This window comes from Sphaerodactylus townsendi, linkage group LG01 (assembly GCF_021028975.2).
Source record: "Sphaerodactylus townsendi isolate TG3544 linkage group LG01, MPM_Stown_v2.3, whole genome shotgun sequence".
In the NCBI taxonomy this organism is placed as follows: Eukaryota; Metazoa; Chordata; class Lepidosauria; order Squamata; family Sphaerodactylidae; genus Sphaerodactylus; species Sphaerodactylus townsendi.
Genome location: NC_059425.1, coordinates 130,102,149 through 130,123,673, shown reverse-complemented (window position 1 = coordinate 130,123,673; position 21,525 = coordinate 130,102,149). Strand labels below are relative to the sequence as shown.

Genomic DNA, 21,525 nt, shown 5'->3' with positions numbered 1-21,525 from the left:
AGTGAGTGTAGTATGATGGCTGATAGAAGAGCTTTGAGGCAGAGATTCACAATTCAAATCCTGTCTCAGCCAGGAACATTTTCACTAGCTACAGCAAAGATTCTTAACATCACCCCATTTTCTGAGATACATGCATTTCATGCTTCTCTTATGTCTGGATAAGCCCAGTCCTCATATCTACACATTACCCAGACCATGGTGAAAGATACACGATAGCCTGAGCTCTTATTCTCCTATGTCAAACTCTATTTTTTTTTTGCTTAATTTGATTATCCTGTTATTTCATATTCTGCAACAATTCCCCAAGTCGGTGTCATTTTATAATCCTGTAGTTGTTCATTGGGCTTTCTGCAATTAGTAAGATGTTCCTTCATTGCCAGAATGGAAGCCAAAAGAGAACAAATACGAAATATTCCATGCTGTGAAAAGATTAGCGTGTAATAACTTTAATAGGTTAGTAAGGGCTCCCTAGCACAAATAAATACTAGCGACTGCAACAGACCTAGGGTCTTGTACAGTCATTCTCACTCATAACACTGGAAATACAATAACCCACCTGGTGCTTTAGGCTGTGGAGAATCAGGCAGCAACACAATACATTGTGTTTTTAAGGTCATCTGTACTCCGTTTAGTAGGCTGCTTGCTGGTAGCAATTCGCAGCTCAGTTAGAGTTGTTATTTCAAAATACATACTGGTAAATAAGTGAAAACTTTTGTCTTTGCCTGATTACTTATATTTAAAGGTTTTTAAACAAACAAATATGATTTTGGAGGCGGGGAATATGATGGGAAGGAAAACTTGGTAGTATTTTAATGCATCTGTTGATGGAGGGAGTTTACCTAAGCCAAGTGCTTTCTGGTGTATGGCAAAGGGGCATGGGGAAGGTACTTCCTTGGAGCTGAGCAGAATTCAACTGAACCTAGCTGCCATACAACATGGTGGATGTAATTGCAGCTTAGCGCCTCTAAGCACAATTCTGTTCAGAAAATAAATAATTATACCTGGAGAGGGAACCAGTCCATGGGGGAGTAGGGAGAGAAAGACAGCACATATACACTATTCTGGGGGAAGTTGGCACAATATTATAGACTAGGTTGGGGAGTGCAGTGCGTCACACTGTGGCCCCTTCCGCACACGCAAAATAATGCGTTTTCAAACCACTTTCATAACTGTTTGCAAGTGGATTTTACCATTCCGCACAGCTTCAAAGAGCATTGAAAGCAGTTTGAAAGTGCATTATTCTGCATGTGCCGGATGAGCCACAGTGTCAGATTAAGTTTCCATTAAAGTTAAGGGCAGGCAATAAATGAAGTAAATAAATGCAATCTCATAGATTCCACTAAATACATTTGCTTACATACAACTTGCTATCTATAAGTTCCAAGGATACCAACAAGACTTTTGTACAAGTATTTATTTATTCACTTCGTTTATACTCCAGCTTTTTCCCTGATAGAGATTCAAAGTGGCTCACATTCTTCTCTCCTTCACTGTATCCTCACACCACCCTGTGAGGCAGGTTAGGTTGAGAATGTCTGGCTGGTCCAAGGCACCATAACCCAATGCTGCACTTTAACCACTATACCATGCTGGCTGTCAACTGAATGTACTTGAAGATGTGGGTAGCTGTGCAAATATTTATCTGAGTAAAAACTCAATCCAGGAGCTAAGGAACACATGCCACCTCATTCCAAGAGAAGGACAAATTGTCTGTTGAGTGAGGAAGACTAGAAGGCTATTACTGCCAGTAATCTGACTGAACTTACAAACAGTAAGGGCAAGCTCCCTTTGGTTTGATTTGGAATTGGCTTTGTATTGATTACTTTTCTTATTGAGCTTTTGGGAAAACCTCATCTCTCCCATTCTGAATGTTGATGACAGTGCCGTGAATATTATCGCATTGTTCCCCTTGGAACTGTAGTTTGGTCCGCATGCATGATTGAAGTTGTGGCAGACATAGATGCTTCAGCACTGTGGCTTGGACATACTCCCAGTTCAGTTGTTTATGCAGCAGGGTCTTGTTTTGTAATAGTGAAGACTTGAAATGACTACTGATTAAGTTAAAGTGGCAAAGAAGGATTACAGCTGAACATCAAAAAGACAGAAGTAATGACTACTGAGAAATTACACAGTTTTAAAGCTGCCAGTGAAGAAACTGAAATTGTTCAAGATTTTCTGCTTCTCAGCTCAATCATCAACCAAAAGGGAGACTGCAGCCAAGAAATCAGAAGGTGACTGAGACTAGAAGGGCAGCCATGAAGGAGCTAGAAAAGATTCTTAAGTGAAAGGGTGTGTCACTGGCAACCAAGATCAAGTTAATTCATGCCATAGTATTCTTCAGTAGTATGTATCAGTGTGAAAGTTGGACAACAAAGAAAGCTGACAGGAAAAAAAACTGATTCATTGTGTTGGAGGAGATTTTTACAGATACTGTGGACCATCAAAAAGACAAATCAATAGGTTCTAGATCAAATCAAGCCTAAACTCTACATAGAAGCTAAAGAGACCAAACAGAGACTATCATACTTTGGTCACCTTGTGAGAAGACAGGTGACCCAAGAAAAGTTGATGATGCTAGGAAAAATTGAAGGCAGCAGGAAAAAAGGATGAATTGATTCACTCAAGGTTTGATATGGCTCTCAGTTTGCAAGACCCTAGCCAAGGCTGTTAATGATAAGATGGTCATGAATTCATAGGGTCACTATAAGTCAGCATGCTTATCACACACATTGTTTTGTAAATGACAAGTCTATCTGAAACCTTCATTTGTACAGCAATCAATGGGATTTCTTAGATTCAGGTGAACATGAAAAAAAATTTGGACACATGCCTGCAAAACCCACTTAAGAGGCCTCCCAAGGTTGGCGGCGGGGGGGGGGGGGGGGGGGCAAATGGCAAATGATGCCTAATTCATAATCAGCCTAAACATTACAAGCTTGTATGAATGCATCGGCTGAAGCTGAAATTCTATTTATGTACTTTGGATATTTCCCTGGTGCCTCTCAACAAACTGTTTCCTACCCAAATGGCAGGTTGTGCTATAAATGACAGACCGATCTAACTTGTTCAATCAAGCATTTAGTTGCCCAGTGACATGCAGGTGGCTAATCCTGCTTTAATATTTTTTCAATGTATCTTCCTAACACGACAATGATTTGATTTCACACTGTGCAAAAGACTGAAAGCATTAAAAATGTATCTCTTGTATGCTGTAATACTCTGCATGGTACTCAAAAGACAAGGTAGAATGAATAGTTTTAGCAAACCCCTGTGTTTTATTTCAACAGTTTCCTAGAACAAGATCAAAGCAAGTCTGGCACAATATAAGAATGCAGGAATTTATTGACCAAATTTGTCTAGTGTGTTTGGCCTTCCAATGCAAGCAACATTGGGGGGGGGGGGGTTTCAACATCCTCCAAAAACAAAGGTTTAATGAATGCTCTGATATTTTGATCCATAAAATTATGGGTCCTATTGTTAGACTCTTTCATGTGACGATTAGGAACCCCCAGAGAAGTAGAAGAAAACTGGATCTCTTAACAACCTATATTTATATCCTACACATCTCAAGAGACTCTGGAACAGCTTCTGCTTACTAGAGAAGTTCAGTGCCATTCTTCATAACAGTCACCATATCAGTCAGTCATATCTTAGAAATTGTTTGGTTTTGTTTTTTAGCGCAGGCATCCCTAACTTTGTTGAGCCTGTGTGGGCATTATCAGAATAGTGGCACCACTATAAAATGGCTGCTGGTAATGAGGGAGGCAGAGCAAACAAAAACAACTACTGTAGTGTGTAACCGAGTGGCGAAGCTCCCAGGGGATGGGTTGCGCGCCACACACCAGGCACATAGATTTGGGTCACGTGGGGGGCACAAAATTCCCCGGCCCCTCCCCCGTGCCCCCCAACTTATTTTAGGAAACTGAGCAGGCTGGAGAACAGGCCTTCCTGTTCTGGTGGGAACTTCATTTCCCAGGAGACCCTGGGAAATGTAGTTCCCACACAGGCAGGCCTGTTCTGTAGCCTGCTCGGTTTCCTAAAGTAAGTGTGGGGGGGCACCATGGGGGAGCGCCGTGAGAGGGGCAGGCGTTATTTTCCCCCTTGCGGCACCCCCCCCCGTGGCGCCCCCCCTTACTTTAGGAAACTGAGCAGACTAGAGAACAGGCCTTCCTGTTCTGGTGGGAACTACGTTTCCCAGGAGACCCTGGGAAATGTAGTTCCCACACAGGCAGGCCTGTTCTGTAGCCTGCTCGGTTTCCTAAAGTAAATGTGGGGGGCGCCGCAGGGGGGGGGGGGGCGAAAAAGCCAGAATGCACACCGGGCGCACTCTGGCCCAGCTACGCCTCTGTATGTAACAGACTTCCCTCTGTGATACAACTCTGAAGATGCCAGCCGCAGATGCAGGCGAAACGTTAGGAACCATACCACAACCAACTACAGTAGAGATAAAGATCAATCACAAAATCCTGGGAGGTTCTAAAGATCTTATGACGGTTATTGTTTTTGAACAGTTGTTGCCTGCAGACAGAAAAAGCCCTTCGGCTCTTGTGAAACACCTCCAGTCCCAAGAAGGCATGGAAAGCCAAAATTGGCTCTTTGCTTGGGGAAAAGATACTTGGAGAAGGAGGAAGTGGGCATTGGGAAACACATTAGTGAGCACCATGGGCGCCACATTAGAAATCACTGTTCTAATGCACACAAACACTCCATAGCATAGGGTTGCCAACCTCCAGGTGGAACCTGGAAATCTCCTGCTACTACAATTGTTCTTCAGATGATCAAGACCAGTTCCCCTGGAGAAAACAATTGCTTGGCATCGTACCCTACTGAGGTCTCCCTTATCCAAACCCCAGGCTCACCATGCTCCATCCCCCAAATCTCCAGGTATTTTCTAACTCAGAGTTTGTGACCTTACCTCAGCACCAGGCAACAGGCACAGATTGCAGTATCTTTTGAGCCTCTAGCGTGGCTTATACATGCATGGGAATTAAATGGCACTGCGGAGGTAGAGAGACCCCAGCAGGGTAGAATGGACTGTGTCATTTCAGACTGCAAATGGAAACCTTTCCTGGTACAGAATTTTGATTAGGGTGTATGAGCACAGCACACAACAACTGTTTGCAACAATTTGCTAACATCTTCTACTGACATCTTCCAACACCTTCCAACAAACAGTCAACTTTCACCTCAAAATGCCTGACATCAGCAATTACCTGAGCAGCAGTATTAATCACAATGACTCCTTGTTCTACCATCTTGTGGGGCTGCCTGTGAGATCTGCTTTGGATCCTTTTCACGGTTTCTCATGTCTAACCCCAGCCTCTCTGCAATGGTTTCCTGGAAGAAATTAGGTGCTTGCATACACCTAACTGATTCTCAGGAAGGCCTGCCAGGTTGTTCAGCTAGGCTGTTCTGATGTGTGCTTCTTGTGCCTCTTATTTCCATTTAAGTGTTGTCGTTAAGTTAATTCTTCATTTTTGTTCACACAATATAGAATAATAAGATTTTTGTATATTATTGTGAGGCTGTCAGGCCCCCTTTTCAGAGAAAAAAGGCATGATAGGAAGATTTTAATAATGCATTCTTTGTTCTGGGTAATTTTCAGGCTGCAAAATAATGGAATGATGGAGTCAATGGGTGCAATGAAACAAGATTTGTTGGCTGTGCTTTTCTGTTCATAGGTTTATACACAGGGGAACACTCCAAGTGTAACTCTGCACCTGTAGTCTCAAGTGTTGCAGCCCACTCCAACACCTCAGATCTAAAAATGTCTTTCATTAAAGACATAAAGGAATGTAAGATGCTGTTACTGACTTAGAAAGATTTTAACCGATACTTATAGAGTTGTGCCATTAGGACCAGTAGGGTTTCAAAGAAGATTGGAGCTTCATATTTGAATAGACCATCAAGTCCAGAATCTAAAATTAGTTAACCATGGTGCTTCCATAATAAACAACTATTAGTTTTCAAATGGCATCATTAAAACATTGTCAACACATATGTGGATTTCTCTGTGCAAAGGAATTTCCTGGGTGGGCTGGGGTGAGGAGGGAGTGTCAGATACTGCCATGCAAATGTTTATCACTGTTACTGCTAAAATCTATATAGTCCAGCAGATGGACTCAGCATTCCTGCCAACACTGACGCTGCATTCAGAAATAATTTTTAATCAACATTGAGTCTAGTTACCTTTGATAAATGAATGCAGGTGTAACCCCCATGCCCAGAATGGGTTGGCCCAGAATGGGTTGACCCAGTAAGGGGTGGAGACTCGGAGCAGCAGAGAGGCTGAAAGAGCTCTTTTGCAGAAGAACAAGGCTACCAGACTCGGACCTTGATTTCTATAAGCCCTTAACACCTTGTTAAGGTAATTTCAATATTGTTGGGAACTACTGGGAAGGTAGTTGTTGTTTTGCTGTGTTGTAAATGTTGGAGTTTATTGTTTCAGGGTTTCTTTTGTGGTTGTAATGGGTGAGAGTTCTCCTGGAGACCTTCATCATGTTGCAACCTGTTCATCAAGCCCTTGGAGTCTTCAGGAGCCAGCCAACTTGCAAAGAAGATTTGGACTTGGCAATATCAGTAGACTGTAAATGAAAGGACTTGAAATGCAACCTGAACAGGACCTTGAATTGTAACGTTAAATGTTGATGTTTTAAAAGTGTTATTTGTTAAGTAAAGTAAACTGTTTTGTTTAAATTTGGTTCTTTGCAACTCCTTCCAAGTACTGCCCCACAGAACCCACAAGCTGAGGTTACACAGGCGCACAGGTTATAACCAATTAGTTTTCAGCCCGGAAAACCCACCACAACCAATTAGTTTTCCCTTCAAGCGCTGGGTTTCTAACTGTGCAATTCTAAGCAGATTTACACCCTGCTATGCTCATGGTTTCAGTTGACTTAAAAGGGTGCTACTGTGCTTACAATGGCGCTGAAAGTATCCTGGTTTGTAGAGGGGAATCTACCATCCATCAATCTCTGCATCTGACCATAGTAGAAGGAAGAGGGGAAAGACAGAATAGCAAGTCCATGAGCCTGCCAACAAGTTGCATTTCTCAATATCCATGCACATGTAGAAGCAGGGGAACTTCAAATATTTCAGTGGAAGAAAAAATAGGCCAAAAATTAGGTCAGACTATTTTAAAACTGACCATATTGGCCATCATATGTTACTGTCCCTGTCTCCAGAAACTGATCTTACAGATCTCAAAGAAGCCTCAGTAGCTCTGAGCATCAGTTAGAGAACTCACGTCATTCTGTTAACTAATACTTGGTTAATCAACAATAAGGTTTTTTGTCACTTGAGTGACCATGTCTTTGAAGATCTATGGGTATAACTATATTCTGTAACAAAGTTTGTCACACTTATTGCATTGATTCATTTTGACAGCATTAATATCACTAGAATTTTCCTTTGTGGCTTCTAATTAGGGTCAGTGAAAATGGCTTTTTCAGAGTGAATCAATAAGATACAGGGGATGAATTGCATAATGTTTATTAAAGCTGCCTTTATTGTACTTTTTGCAGTTGAGCATCAATCAGTGGTACAATATTGACACAGAGAATTTTTTAATCAATTCACTGTCTGCTACCATACACCCTTTAAGAATCTGTATCAGTAAATTGTGAGAAACAAACATCCAACCATTTTTGTGATCTTTATTGCTAGTAAAGTTTCAACAGTAGCTATAAATCAGAACATGAACCCAATAAACCATTTGTTTTTGCTATAGCAGCTGAAATGTGTCACAGCAGAAGGACCTACTACTAATTATCTAGCTCAGCTCACTCTGCATTTGACTCTTTTTGCAAGGAAAGTTCAGTGTGATGATCAAATCACAGTATTGCCAAATTTCCAAATATGTGCAGTCAATAATTTTCACAAATCTTCTATCTACATTATCAGTTAATACATGACAGAAATGTATTACAGTAATTATACTAATGCTGGTACAGGCCAGAGTGCTTAGTTCATCTTAGGTCAAAATCAACCAAATGCTATTCTAAAGTTGCTGGCAGCCTTTTCTTATATGTGTGGAATGGGGTATCATTTCCATGATCAAAAATGCTCACATATCAAGTGAGTGCATCATGTTTTATATATGTATAAAATGTATATTTATAACATGAATGCTGTAAATATATAACATGCTGTGTATATGTTGTTACAGCGCTGCCTGGGTAACTTTATTTCCCTAGATCTGCCAGCTCTCAGCAGCGCAGAGGAACAGAAACAGGACCCAACACAGCGAGAATAGTGAAAATAAAAATGAGTTTATTGAGATGCTGACCTACGTGTCAGCACCTCCACACCACGGCAACTGCAGCTGCCTAGCAGCTGTACAACACCTCAAATACCCTTTCTCCCGCCCGGGAGTCCGGGGGAATACAGGACAGCCTACAACCATTCCCATACATGGGAACCAATTAGAGTCCAGAGGGCTATCCCTTCTTGAATTTCACGGCCGAAGCAGGGCGAGGTGATGACATAAGCACAGGCGGGAAAAACACAAAAGAGTCCTTTGGGTGCTTGGGGCCAGTAATCGAAACCTAACCACGGCACCCTTATCTGGGGTCTCTTTTGTCAACTGTCCATTCATGGTTTTAGCAAATGAAAGGGACATACCCAGGTGGAGCAGGGGTGGATTCCTGCCTTGAGCGAAGGAGGTTCCATGCAGACACAAATACAAGATACAATAGTAATATCTACATTCTATCTAATACAGCTTGTTCCTATCTAATTTAGAAAGCAATAAAACATAAGTTCACCTTTATTAACAACAAGATCAGAAATGGGATAATTCATTTCTTACTCCGCTATCAATATTACATGCTGTATGTATATAACATGAATGCTGTTAAAATGCTGTTTAAAAAATTCTTGAACACAAAAGATTAAAATCTCAGCTTAAGGGGCCCAGCTATTGAGAACCAGTCCTGGCAAAAAGTGTTAGCAGTTCTTCCAGAAACTGAATTACTAATACTTCTGTCTAGAAACCTGAGGAAAAGAAGGTGAGCATTTGTGGAGCAGCCTCTTTGCGTCACCCATGCTTTATGATTATTAATCCAAACGCTTCTGATATACCCAGTGGTCTGTTATTCTCACCTCACTTTGTCTCATATGGTTGTATAGAGGTCTGGGCAGTGTTCTCCAAATAGGCTTGCTGTCTGTTCCTTATTTCAAGGATGTGTTCCTTATTTATTTCAGAAATACCCAGAAGAAAAAAGAAATACACAATACTAGTACAAAGCAACTTCAGTGTATGACACGAACAATATGTCCTAAAAATGAACTGATAATGTTCTGATACACATCTTATTTGTTTAAGCATTTATAGGCTCAAAAGAGTTTACAGAAAGAAAGTTTCCAAATCCCCCAAAACAGACAAGCAAAACAAAGCTGGGTTGGCTCCACCTAACTGAGGTTCCATCTTCACATTACAAAGACCTTGTTTTGTTAGAGACCAACATGAAGAGTCAGCATTGTATCTATAATGGCAGTTTTATGCCTCTCACAGGAACACCAGCTCTTTTCTATTTGTGACCACACACACAAGGAGAAGCAGGTTTAGCTCCCCCTACCACACACACTTTACTAACACAAATCCAATCTACAATAAACTAAATTATGACCCACATCCTAATAAGGGATTAGAAATAAAATCACATTCAACCAAAGACCCTCTTAAATAACTGTGCCTGCAAAAAAAAAGGTGTTGCCTTCAGATCAGTCAGCAGCCCATTCATTTCAGTTCATTTCATGTAATAGATTTCTATATAGCCCTTCCCTTATGGCAGGGGTGTCAAATTAAATTGCACAGGGGGCCAAAACTCAAAGCACACTTTAGGTTGGGGGCCGAACAGGATAACCATTTATTGCCAGGCATGCAAACCCCCTCTGCCCATGGAGAAGGCAGCTGCCTGCTCTGTTGGGCAGAGGGGACAGCAGCGGTGGCCTACCTGGTGCTGCCGGCAGCACCGGGCATGCAAACCCCCTCTGCCCCATGGAGAAGGCAGCCGCCTGCTCTATTGGGCAGAGGGTATGGGACGGCAGCCTGCCTGGTGCTGCCGCTCTCGCATCGCACAAGCTGGCGACACCATGCTTGCAAACCCTCTCTGCCCCACGGAAAAGGCCGCGTCCTGCACCGCACGAGCCGGGAACACCGGCCACGCAAACCCCCTTTGCCCAACGGAGAAGGCAGCTGCCTGCTCCATTGGGCAGAGGGGGCGGCGGTGCCAGGCATGCAAACCCTCTCTGCCACATGGGGAAGGCAGCCATCTTTTCTGTTGAACAGAGGGGGCGGCGGCGGCCTGCCTGGTGCTGCCGCTCTCGCGCAGCGCAAGCTGGCGACTCCATGCTTGCAAACCCTCTCTGCCCCACGGAAAAGGCCGCTTCCTGCTCCATTGGGCAGAGAGGGGACTTGCCTGCCTGCTGCTATTGCGCCGCGCGAGCCGAGCCGGGAACACCGGCCATGCAAACCCTCTCTGCCCTATGGAGAAGGCAGCTGCTTGCTTCATTGGGCAGAGAGGGGGCGGCAGCAGCCTTCAGTGCTGCCGGCTCTTGTGCTGCTTGAGCCGGTTGCACCGGGCATTCAAACCCTCTCTGCCCCACAGAGAAGGCAGCCGCTTGCTCCGTTGGGCAGAGAGGGGACGGCAGCAGCAGCCTGACTGGTGCTGCCAGCAACGCTAGGCATGCAAACCCCCTCTGCCCTATGGAGAGCAGCAGCTTCTGTTCATCCCACAGGGTAGCCTACCCTGCAGGTATGCATAGAAGTCAGAGCAGGACTCCCCTGGCGCACAGCTGAATCTGGACCTCCCATCCGCCCCTTCCACTCAGCCGCCTTACCCAAAGCATGACCCAGAGCTGGGCGGCTCTTGCAAAAAACTCATGCAAAACACCAGGCAAAAAAACACACACCAACTTCTGCCCGCAAGGCGATGCCACGGGACTTGGAGGCGGGGAGTTTGCAAGTTTGGGTGGAGTGAGAGGAGGGCTTGCCTTTCTTTTGGCTTGGAGTTCTGTAACTCATGGCCCCCTTTTTTGCATGGATTACAGGGCTGGGGGCGTGTGTTTGCAGTGGGTCAGCTCTCTTGCAAGGAGAGATTATTTTCCTTCTCCTTTTGGGTCTGCAACTTTGGGGAGGGGTGAGTATTACTTGCAAAGGATTGCAAAGTTTGCATGCAAATACGGGTTCCTGGGAGGGAATCTCTCAGCCGGCTGGCCTTTTGCAAATGCGGGGTTAAAAACAAAAAGCTGCAGAACGAAAGGGAAACTGGAGGCAGCTGATGCTCAAGTTGCAGCCCCAGAGGCTCAGTTGGAGCTGCTCTTCGAATGCCAAGGAACGTTAAAGATCATAAAATTACGCAATATAAAATCAGAGAGAGAACACAATCAGGAAAACATTCTTGTTTTAATGAGAGGGAATAGAAAACAGGTCCTTGGGGGAAGTCTGTAGCATCCACTTGATAATGTATTCTAGGTTATGGAAGCCTGCAGCACAATAAGTCTGTGAATCTTCAAGCTGCAACAAGACATTTTTTGTGTCTGCCTGGGAGAATCGCATCCTGTCACTTCTTCCTTCCAGCAGTCGACTACCACTGAAGGGCACGAAATGAGTGACGTTACAAACATGCAAAATTTATTTATTCTACATGTATTCAGAATGCTGTGTTCCTGGGAAGAAAGGAAGGGAAAGCACAGCTGGAGCCTTTTTTAAAATCTCATTTTCAACAAATCCGTAAACACTTGTCCTCTGCTTGGATTTCATTATTTGAATGGGGCTGAAGAAGAATTGCATCATTCCAGAAAACCGTATAAGGAAATATTGCGAGCACAAAGTACAACAGTGATTCTTGATATATCGGCCCCTGTACAGGAGATGGGAAGGATGTTTTGCAAAAGTGACTATAAAATGCGCACAACAGCGGCTTGAACCGCTTCTGCCACCGGCATCTCCCTTCCTCTTTCATACTACTACGACACCGCTTCTGACCTTCTACTGCAGGTGGCGCTATCCAGCGGGAACGAGAGTCAAAGCGCGACGAGGTGGATTGTCCCTACACACGACCCGTCGTCAGAGAGGCTTTCGCGCTGACGTGTGAGTTTAAGCAGGCGTCGTCTGAATGCTGGCCTTTCACGAGCCACGGTCATGGCTGCTACTTGGGAAGAGATTCTAAAACTGTCGCAACAGTTCCAATCCGCCCAGTTTGCCCAGGCGTCGCACAGGTGAGGGGCTTCGCCATCCCTTTCAATTGTTTGTGTGCTTTGACAGTTTCCCCTTTGCATTGCCCGTAATGACTGCATAAACTGCGTTTGTTGTAGATAGCACCGTAATGTCCCCGACAACATATCCTGGCATAGCTTGTTAACTTTGGGTTAGTAGCCTGTATACTTTTAACACACACCCCTCCCCGGCATGCAGCAGGTGGCGTTTTCTTCCCTATTTCCATAAAAAGGAAAGCGGTTTCTGCATTCTGCTTTTAAAGCCATAAAAATAAGTGATTTGGGAAAGGGGTGTGTGTGTGTCCTGAATGACCCGAAAAGCTGTAACTTGATTTCTGCTACTACCTGCGTATGCACAGGTATAGATGGCTCTCCAAGCCATGGTTTGCAGTTGTCAGAATGTGGGCAGTCTCCTAATTAGGATCTATGAAGTTGGGACCTGAAATCAAGACCTAAAAGTATTATTAACCAGATTCAGTCTTAATTATGGTTTCCTAGATATGCAGATGTAGACATCTTGAGTTCATTGCCTTTTTCTCAGGAGCTGCTGGCTCCAGAGGCATTCTGAATTGGGCAAAACCAATGAAATCAGAATGTGTGCCTCCAAACACAATCTTGTTACTGCCATCAGTACCAGTCTCCATAGCTGCCATCTTTTATTGCTGCTGTTAATGGAGGTCTTCCAGGTGAAAGGCTGTTTCTGGTATGTAGATATGGTAAACAAGGAAAAGATAGAAAGTTATGGTTGCACAGTATATAGTTATCCTGTTGAGTAGTTGCAACTGTCAGATGACGAAGATCAGACAGTTCTCCCCCCCCCCCACATTTCTTGCTTAGAACGGGTTTACTTTTTCAGAATCTTTACATTGAAGTATGTTCCTGCTTGTGTTGTTGCCATCACAAAATATGGCTGGAAATCAATTAAACACTCTGTTTATTCAGACTTTGACCAGGGTAAAAAAGAATAAAATAATAAATAAGCATTTAAATATTCAGAATTACACCATCATTCCCTCTCAAGGGGACATGCTAGCATTAATTGTACAACGTAAAATAACAATCAACCATAGTTAAAAGATCTAAGCACATAAAACCTTAGATCAGCATAATCTTGTGGCAATATAAAGAAATGTTGCCACTTGATACATTATGTTGGGGACTTTATCCTCCAGCAAGAAATTTACTAAAAGTACACGTGGGCAATTAAAAGGAAAAGAATGACCAAAACAGCAAGGGTATTAGACTTTTAACATCTCCATAAAAATGGTAGTTCAATGGTATATGAGAGATTTTATCTCATTACAAGTACATGGGCATAGGTGTGTTTCCATGGGTCACTTTTGAAACCTCCCTAATAATAGGACTGATAGAAATGCATTTAAGCATTCCCTAGAGAAGGCCAATTGATATTTTGGAAAGGTTAGATTTACTGGGTATGGAGCTAAAGCAATTTCTATCCATGGTTTCAAAGCTCTAAATCAGGGATGTCAAATTCAATTGCATAGGGGGCCAAAACTCAAAGCACACTTTAGGTTGGGGGCCGTACAGAATAACCATTTATTGCCAGGCATGCAACCCCCCTCTGCCCATGGAGAAGGCAGCCGCCTGCTCTGTTGGGCAGAGGGGACCGCAGCGGTGACCTACCTGGTACTGCTGGCAACACCGGGCATGCAAACCCCCTCTGCCCCATGGAGAAGGCAGCCGCCTGCTCTGTTGGACAGAGAGGGGACTTGCCTGCCTGCTGCTATTGCGCCGCGCAAGCCGGGAACACTGGGCATGCAAACCCTCTCTGCCCTATGGAGAAGGCAGCTGCTTGCTTCATTGGGCAGAGAGGGGGCGGCAGCAGCCTTCAGTGCTGCCGGCTCTTGTGCTGCATGAGCCGGTTGCACTGGGCATTCAAACCCTCTCTGCCCCACAGAGAAGGCAGCCGCCTGCTCCGTTGGGCAGAGAGGGGACGGCAGCAGCAGCCTGGCTGGTGCTGTCAGCAGCACTAGGCATGCAAACCCCCTCTGCCCTACGGAGATTAGCAGCTTCTGTTCATCCCACACGGCAGCCTACCCTGCAGGTATGCATAGAAGTCAGAGCAGGACTCCCCTGGCGCAAAGCTGAATCTGGACCTCCCATCCGCCCCTTCCACTCGGCCGCCTTATCCAAAGCATGACCCTGAGATGGGGCGGCTCTTGCAAAAAACTAATGCAAAGCACCAGGCAAAAAAACACACACCAACTTTTGCCCGCAAGGAGAGGAGATTATTTTCCTTCTCCTTTTGGGTCTGCAACTTTGGGGAGGGGTGAGTATTACTTACAAAGGATTGCAAAGTTTGCATGCAAATAGGGTTCCCTGGGAGGGAATCTCTCAGCAGGCAAAGGGAAACTGGAGGCAGCTGATGCTCAAGTTGCAGCCCCAGAGGCTCAGTTGGAGCTGCTCTTCGAATGCCAAGGAACCCCTCTAATAAATACACTGAGAGTCCCGTGTGATTCTCTCTGCAGTCCCCAGAGCAGGTTTGCTGCCAGAGAAGGCCCAAAGGGACGCGGGGGAGAGGCAGCCGGGCCCAAAATGGAGCCAGAGCAGCCCCGGAGAGGGAAGAAGCCTGCCTGCCCACTCCTCCCCCCCCCCCCACGCCTGGCCTGCCTGCTTAGTGCTTACCAGTTGCCTCCTCCTTCGTCCCTCACTGCAGGCTGCAAGCTTCAGGCTCCTGCTGTTGGTTTGGGCGACTGCTCTTCCCAGGTCCGACACCACCCCTCCCCCACGGCTCCAGGCTTGCGGACCAGACAATGGAGTGTTAAGTGTGTGTTAACGAGGGCCAGATAGAATTATACAGCGGGCCTGATTTGGCCTGCAGGCCATGAATTTGACACATGTGCTCTAAATGGATTTGGAAGTTGGGCCATATTTTGTAGTTTAATGTCAAGAAGATGTTGACATACCATCACCCTTGCCTTTTTAAATCTAAACTCTACCCAGTATACAGAATCTAGTCCAATCATGAGTAATTTTTGGATGACTCTCGAGTTCCAAGCAGACTGGTGAGTATCTGTAAGAAATTTTGATATTAGGCCCCTAGGTTGCAAATGGATTTTCACACTCTGGCCTCCACACTCTAGCCTCCATCTTCTGGAGCTCAACTTCTGCTCAAAGCATTACATTGGCTGTACCCCTGGGAGCATTAAACAGTGTTCTACGGAAGCTTGAATGTACTTGCTCTAGTATGGCAATGTTGTTAAGGGCCCAGTTAAGTACCATAGGTCAGCTGTATTAAATACTTAGCAATAAACAGCCTAATCGCTGCTGGTATAAAATTCCCATCTTTGGTCTGGAATAATCTAGGTATGTCAGCAGAGCTCTTTTTGCCAGCATTATGAGCCATCTGACTTCTGTTATCCTGGGAAATTACTCCCTAAGTATTTAAAACTTTTCACCTGGTCAATTTTTATGTCCATCAGTTTGCCATGAAGAGCTTCTAAATCTGTTATTGAAATGAATTATCTTGGTTTTATCATAGTTAATACTTAAATGACCCTTATAACAATGTGATTTCAAAGTTTCCATGGCCTGTTTCAATCTTATTTTTGTCTGTGATAAAATCACAGCATCATCTGCATACATTAGAATTGGTAGTTTTTTTCTTATCCAGGTTTGGTGCATGGTCTATCTATCTACATTCTGAAGGTGCTTTATTAAATAATCAGTGTAGATGTTAAAGAGAAAGGGAGCCAGCATAGATCCCTGCCTCACACTTTTCTGCATTGTTATTGGGTTTGACAAGTGGCCTTCATGGGTAAATCTTACTTGAATCCTGGTGTTCTCAGTTATCAAATGCAATTGCCATTTATAGATTGAAGTGTTGACCAGTTTTCTTTACAACTGTCCCCTAGATATGGTGTTAAAAGCTGCTTTTAAATCGACAAACTCTGCAAATGAAGAGCTTCTTGTGGCATGTACATATTTCTCATTTAAATGATGCAGAATAGGACAATGGTCCATTGTTGATCTATCTAAATCCAGCTTGTTTACTTTCTAAGTAGTCTTCTTGGTCTAACCAACTACATAAGTTGAGAGAAAGATGTTTTGAATGTAGCTTTATTATTATGTTTAATAAGCTTATAGGTCTATAGTTGGCTGGGTTAGTTCTGCAACTCTTTTTAAAGATGGAAACTATAATAGCAAAATCCCAATTCCTTGGGATTTGGCCTATTCTATCAATATGAGTAGAGAGTGTTGCAAGAATTGGAGCCCACCATCCTTCCAAATCACATATCTGAGAACAGAAATGCTGCGGAGGCAAGTATAGCTTAAAACAAAGAATCGTATACTGTTTAATTGATATGAGCATTGCTGCAATCCAATTAGCGTGAAATGATATCTTTACAATCTGTGCCTTTAAACAGGTGGACACAAAAATTCCTATGCCTCCCAAGCCTCCCCGCCCACTTACAATTAGGAAGTGCAGATATTATTACAGAATAAAAATTGGGAATGTTAAATTCTTCAGTCTCTTGGAGGTCTCTTGGAGGAACAGCAAATCAAGTTGAAAAATAAATTCAAAGAAGATGCAATCTGAGCTTTTTGTTCTCCACCCTGCGATATTCCAACACACTTAAGATAATTGAGTGGCATTCTTTGCATTAGTAAATGAAGCATTGAGGTTTTCATTAGGTCTGAATTGTCAATCTTCTGTTGTGATTTTATATGAATCTTCTTTCCTATCCAAGATTACACAGCCACTTCTTGTCTGAGGGGGCAGGTTGACATTGCTCTTCTCTTTAATCCATTGTTTCTGTTTTGTGGAAGGAGGTGTTTGGAGGTCATAATCAATACGTGGTTTCTTATTATCCATAGATAGTGATTGAGGCTTTATCTGTGTTTGTTTCCTGTCAGTGGGTATGAGATCATTATTCCTTGGGTGGTCTATTTTAACATGCACAAGAGAGTTTTTATTTAATCTCAGCAGTTTCACAGATGCCCCAATCTGTTAGTGACCCCTATTTGTTCCTCTGGTGGTAAGTCTGAATGAGAACTCTATAGGGCCTCTTCTGTTGAGTTCTCTAAATGCGATTGTCCTGAAACTGGAGTGGGTTGGAGAAGTCTGTCCTCCCATCATATTAGATCTTTGTCCTCTAGAAGACATACTCATGGTTTTTGAACATTTTGACCATTTTTCTGAATTTTCATATGTTGTTGTTTAGTCATCAAAGTCAAATTATCAGTCAAAGTAGAAGTCAAATTACTAAATACCCATGTTGGGAATATTCCCTTTGAATGAAAGAAGGCCATATGGCATAATAGAGTGGAGGAAAGTCTGCCTCTAAAAGTCAGTAGTACTTTCTGTATCTAAATCAAGCTATTTAGGGACTCTACATTTTCCAGATCTATTTGAGATGGTTTCATGCCCAGAAGTGTGCATAAATCACATGAACCCTTATATTTACATATTGTGAGGCAAATCTTATAGGGTTATAGCTTAAGCTGAAATGGCAATCCCTCATTAAGATTCACATTCTCGCTTACTTCTGTGGAGCATCTCTGTTCTCCTAGGAGGGTCGAAACTGAGTTGGTTTGGAATTTTTTCTCTCTCAGCATCATTGGAAGAGTCAGCTTTTGACGATCAGAACTGAGTTAAATAAGTTAGTCAAGATAACATTTATTCACTCAAAGAGCTTGCTAACTCATTTTCCAGTGAGAGAAGTGCATTCTTTAAGCATATCAGCTGCCATAATACCATTCTGTTCATCTCCATCTGTGAGGCTAACCCCCAGCTCTTGTGGTAATGCTGCATCTTTACATGAATCAGCATTTTGCCTTTCAGTCAAGTCTTCAGACTTTCTCAGCCAGTACTTCATAATGATTTGAGGTTGAGATTGCAAAGTTTAAATTCCCAATCATTAAAAAAAATCATAGGAAAAAAATCTTCTAGTTTAAGCTGTTTGCTAGCTGGAGGTGAAAAAGAGACTTCCGGTTTTCATGCCCTCTTGTTTTTCCCCATTGGGGTGTAACACTGCTCGTTAAAACCCAAAAGGAGCCAAGAACAATAACTTTGAGCTTCTAATTAATTTTCAACAGCCCTTTACAACCCAAGGGATATGTTCTTCAATGACTTGTTTAAAAGATAATTTAACTAAAACACCAGCTGCAAAACTCAGCCAAATCAGGCTTACGTGTGACTTGACGGAAGCTTGTAAACATAAGTTTTATCCTACCAGGAGGAGAGAACTGCTGTTCGGAGGCAGAGCAACCAATTTGTACGTTTCACCAAAAATAAATCACAGCCTTGAAAACACAGTCTCTTATCTCTATAGAGTCTAGACAGCATTTCAGTAGAAGCTTCATAGGCACTGCTACACTGTTTGCCCTCGCTGGAAGTCTCTCTGTGTGGCTGGAAACATATTTTCTAGAAAACTGATTTCTCTAGGTTTTATGGAGAAATGTTATTTTGATATATATATAGATTGATATGTAATCATATGTACCCTTTGAAGTAGGTTAGGCTGAGAGTGTGGGACTGGTCCAAAGACACCCAGCAAGTTTGCAAGATACCGTGGGAATTCAAACTACAGTCCCCTGGGCCATAACCACTATCCCACTGACTGGTCATTGCCATGGTTTCATGACTGAGCAAAATCCTAGATATGAAGGGCCTGTGGGACACAGAAAAAAATGGCCTTGTGTTTTTGGATCACAAAACCATGGTTTGTAAACAGTTTCTGAGTTCCAGATTTGAACCTTGAAATGGTTTACATATCACCTAACTGTGATATATTTGACTGGGCAGCTGGTCTTTTGCCAAGGGCACAGAATTACAACCTGGTACTCCATGGATATCAATCTGAAATAACTTACTTGCACCAATAATAAAATGGATACAATATTAAATTGGAATTCCTAATTATCCTACAAACATAGCTGTTTCAGGGGAGTTATGGTTCTTTCATAAACAGTTACATCCTTCTACGTTCATTGAATTCTAAGAGTTTAGAAGGATGTTACTCTGTTTAGGGTTGAATTGCAAAAGTGCAGTGTAAGCTTTGTAATGAATTCTCCAGATTGCAATATAGTGCTTGTTTAAATTGTTAAAATAGACTACAGTTGCAATATAGTGCTTGTTTAAATTCCAAGTGCTGAGGCTGTGCCTGAAGGTGTTTGTCTGCTTTATTATGTGCGCAGATTATCAGAACGTAATTGCATAGAGATCGTTGCTAAGTTGATTGCTGAGAAACAGCTGGATGTTGTGCATACTCTCGATGGGAAAGAGTATATTACTCCTGCGCAGATTAGTAGAGAGATACATGATGAGCTTCATGTTCGTGGTGGTAAGTGTGCTTTTGTTTTTCAGCATACTCAGAAATTCAGAGAATGAGGATTTTACATCCCATTTGCTTTTGTTAAAAAAATGAACAGCATAGGAAATATGTCTCTATCTTGCTGACTCACCTGTGAGATGTGATTGTAATGCTTAAAGGCATAACACTTCCTCTGAGTTTTGTCAACTTCTGCCAGTGTGTTACTATGCAGTTAGCATCTTGGCCTGTTCAAGAGTTTCACTCTGAAGAAGGTATGTACACTAGTACCGTAAATCCTACGGCTGGAATAATTAATGTCCTATGAAATGCAGGGAGAAGTGGTAGAATGAGTTATCTTTCTGATAATGGTCTCTTCCACAGTAAGCTTTGTTCATCCCAGTCATCATTTTGTTCCTCCTTCAGATTAGCAGAGTAATTTCTGTGGAGCTTAATTGCAACTAATCGTATGTATGAGCCTGATGAGCTTGTGAAGCCCATCCAGGAGGAGCCTGTTCAGAGGAAGAGATGGTTTCACACATATGTGCTTTTGCATTTGTGGAATAACTTCTTTGACTAAGATAGATTGGAATACTCTGGTGAGTGTATGCCAGAGCTCCAATCCTGCACATAATTGGTGGGTTGCAGAAAATGTTGTCCTCTTTAACTCTGCATTCTTGATGATGTTGCTACTACTTCTGCAGTTATTTCCATGCTGGTCCAGGTATACATAAAGAACCCCACAAAAGTTGTTCTGCTTCTTTCAGTGCAAGTGTTGGATCAGGTGGCTAGAAATCTTTACATGAAATTGGAGCAGCATGTGAGCAACTGTAGAGGAAGCAGCAGTAGCTGTGCTGGTAAAACTATCTATAAAGAGAAGGTATAATCCTTCGCATATTGTGTGAGTGTAAGGCAGATTCTGCATGGGTCCAAAACAGCAGTGCAAAAATGGTGTGAAATGGTTTAAAACAGTGTAAATGGGGTTTACACCATTTTCACACCGCTGTTTTTGGCCCATGCAGAATCCACCTAAGACTCATTGAACGGGGGGGGGGGGGGGGGGGTTTCCCAAGTATACATACCCTGTTTCCCCGAATATAAGACATCCCCAGAAAATAAGACATAGTAGAGGTTTTGCTGAAGTGCGAAATATAAGGCATCCCCCAAAAGTAAGACGTAGCAAAGTTTTTGTTTGGAAGCATGCCTGACGAACAGAATACAGAAATATAAGACATCCCCTGAAAATAAAACATAGCGCATCTTTGGGAGCAAAAATTAATATAAGACACTGTCTTATATTCGGGGAAACACGGTAACATCAGTCTTAATATTTGACTGGGGTTATAAAATTAAATGAACAGTCTTAACATTTTACTTTCTTTGTTAATGATTGTTTATACCAATCTTTTAAAACCTGTTTGTTCTTTGTTTGTTTTTTACAGGTCGTGTAAACATTGTTGATTTGCAACAGGTAACTTTTGTCTTTTTGGGGGGGAAAAATGTGAAATCTGTGTTTAATTGGACCAGTACAAAGTTAGCAGTCTTTAATGGTTGTGTAATTAAATAGTTCAGCCCTGGTTAGACTAGGCTAGCATGATCTTGTAAGCGGAACAGTGTTCATCCTAGTTAGTATTTAGTTGGAAGATCACCGAGGAAGTCCAGATTGTTATGCGGAGGTGGTCAATGGCAAATGTCTCTTGCCTTAAAAACCCTATAGGGTCACTAAAAGCTGGCTGCAACTTGATGGCAAAAAAAAAAAAAGTTAAACTATACGCAGGAAGCCACTAATCTCTAGTTCATTGTTATTAACCGTAGGTAGCAGTTCTTTGCGTACCATTATATTGGTCTCATGCTTGACTGTACAAACAAATATTCGTATTGTGATTATTCCATTTTAATATTTGTTTAACACCTGCTTTAACTTGTAAAGGAAGCAGGGCTTTCTTTTTAGACATCTCTTATTAAATAACAGAGCACATATAAATAAAATGCCTGATTACTGAGGCATTCACAGAATTAATTAATGTTTCAT

At 42.8% G+C, this 21,525-nt stretch overlaps 1 protein-coding gene across 2 annotated transcripts in view; it reads left to right on the top strand.

The window, feature by feature from the left end:
- The first annotated feature begins 11,043 nt into the window (after positions 1-11,043).
- UFL1 (UFM1 specific ligase 1) overlaps positions 11,044-21,525 on the top strand; it is a 39,350-nt gene continuing 28,868 nt past the window's right edge. The window contains exons 1-3 of one of the 2 annotated variants that reach the window (XR_007244300.1): positions 11,044-12,222; positions 19,381-19,526; positions 20,936-20,964. Coding sequence is in view for 1 of the 2 variants with exons in the window: in XM_048494143.1 (XP_048350100.1) it covers positions 12,146-12,222; positions 19,381-19,526; positions 20,936-20,964 (252 nt within the window). In the remaining variant the exon portion in view is untranslated. The remainder of the gene's footprint in view (positions 12,223-19,380; positions 19,527-20,935; positions 20,965-21,525) is intronic. The other variant, XM_048494143.1, reaches the window with a different exon arrangement.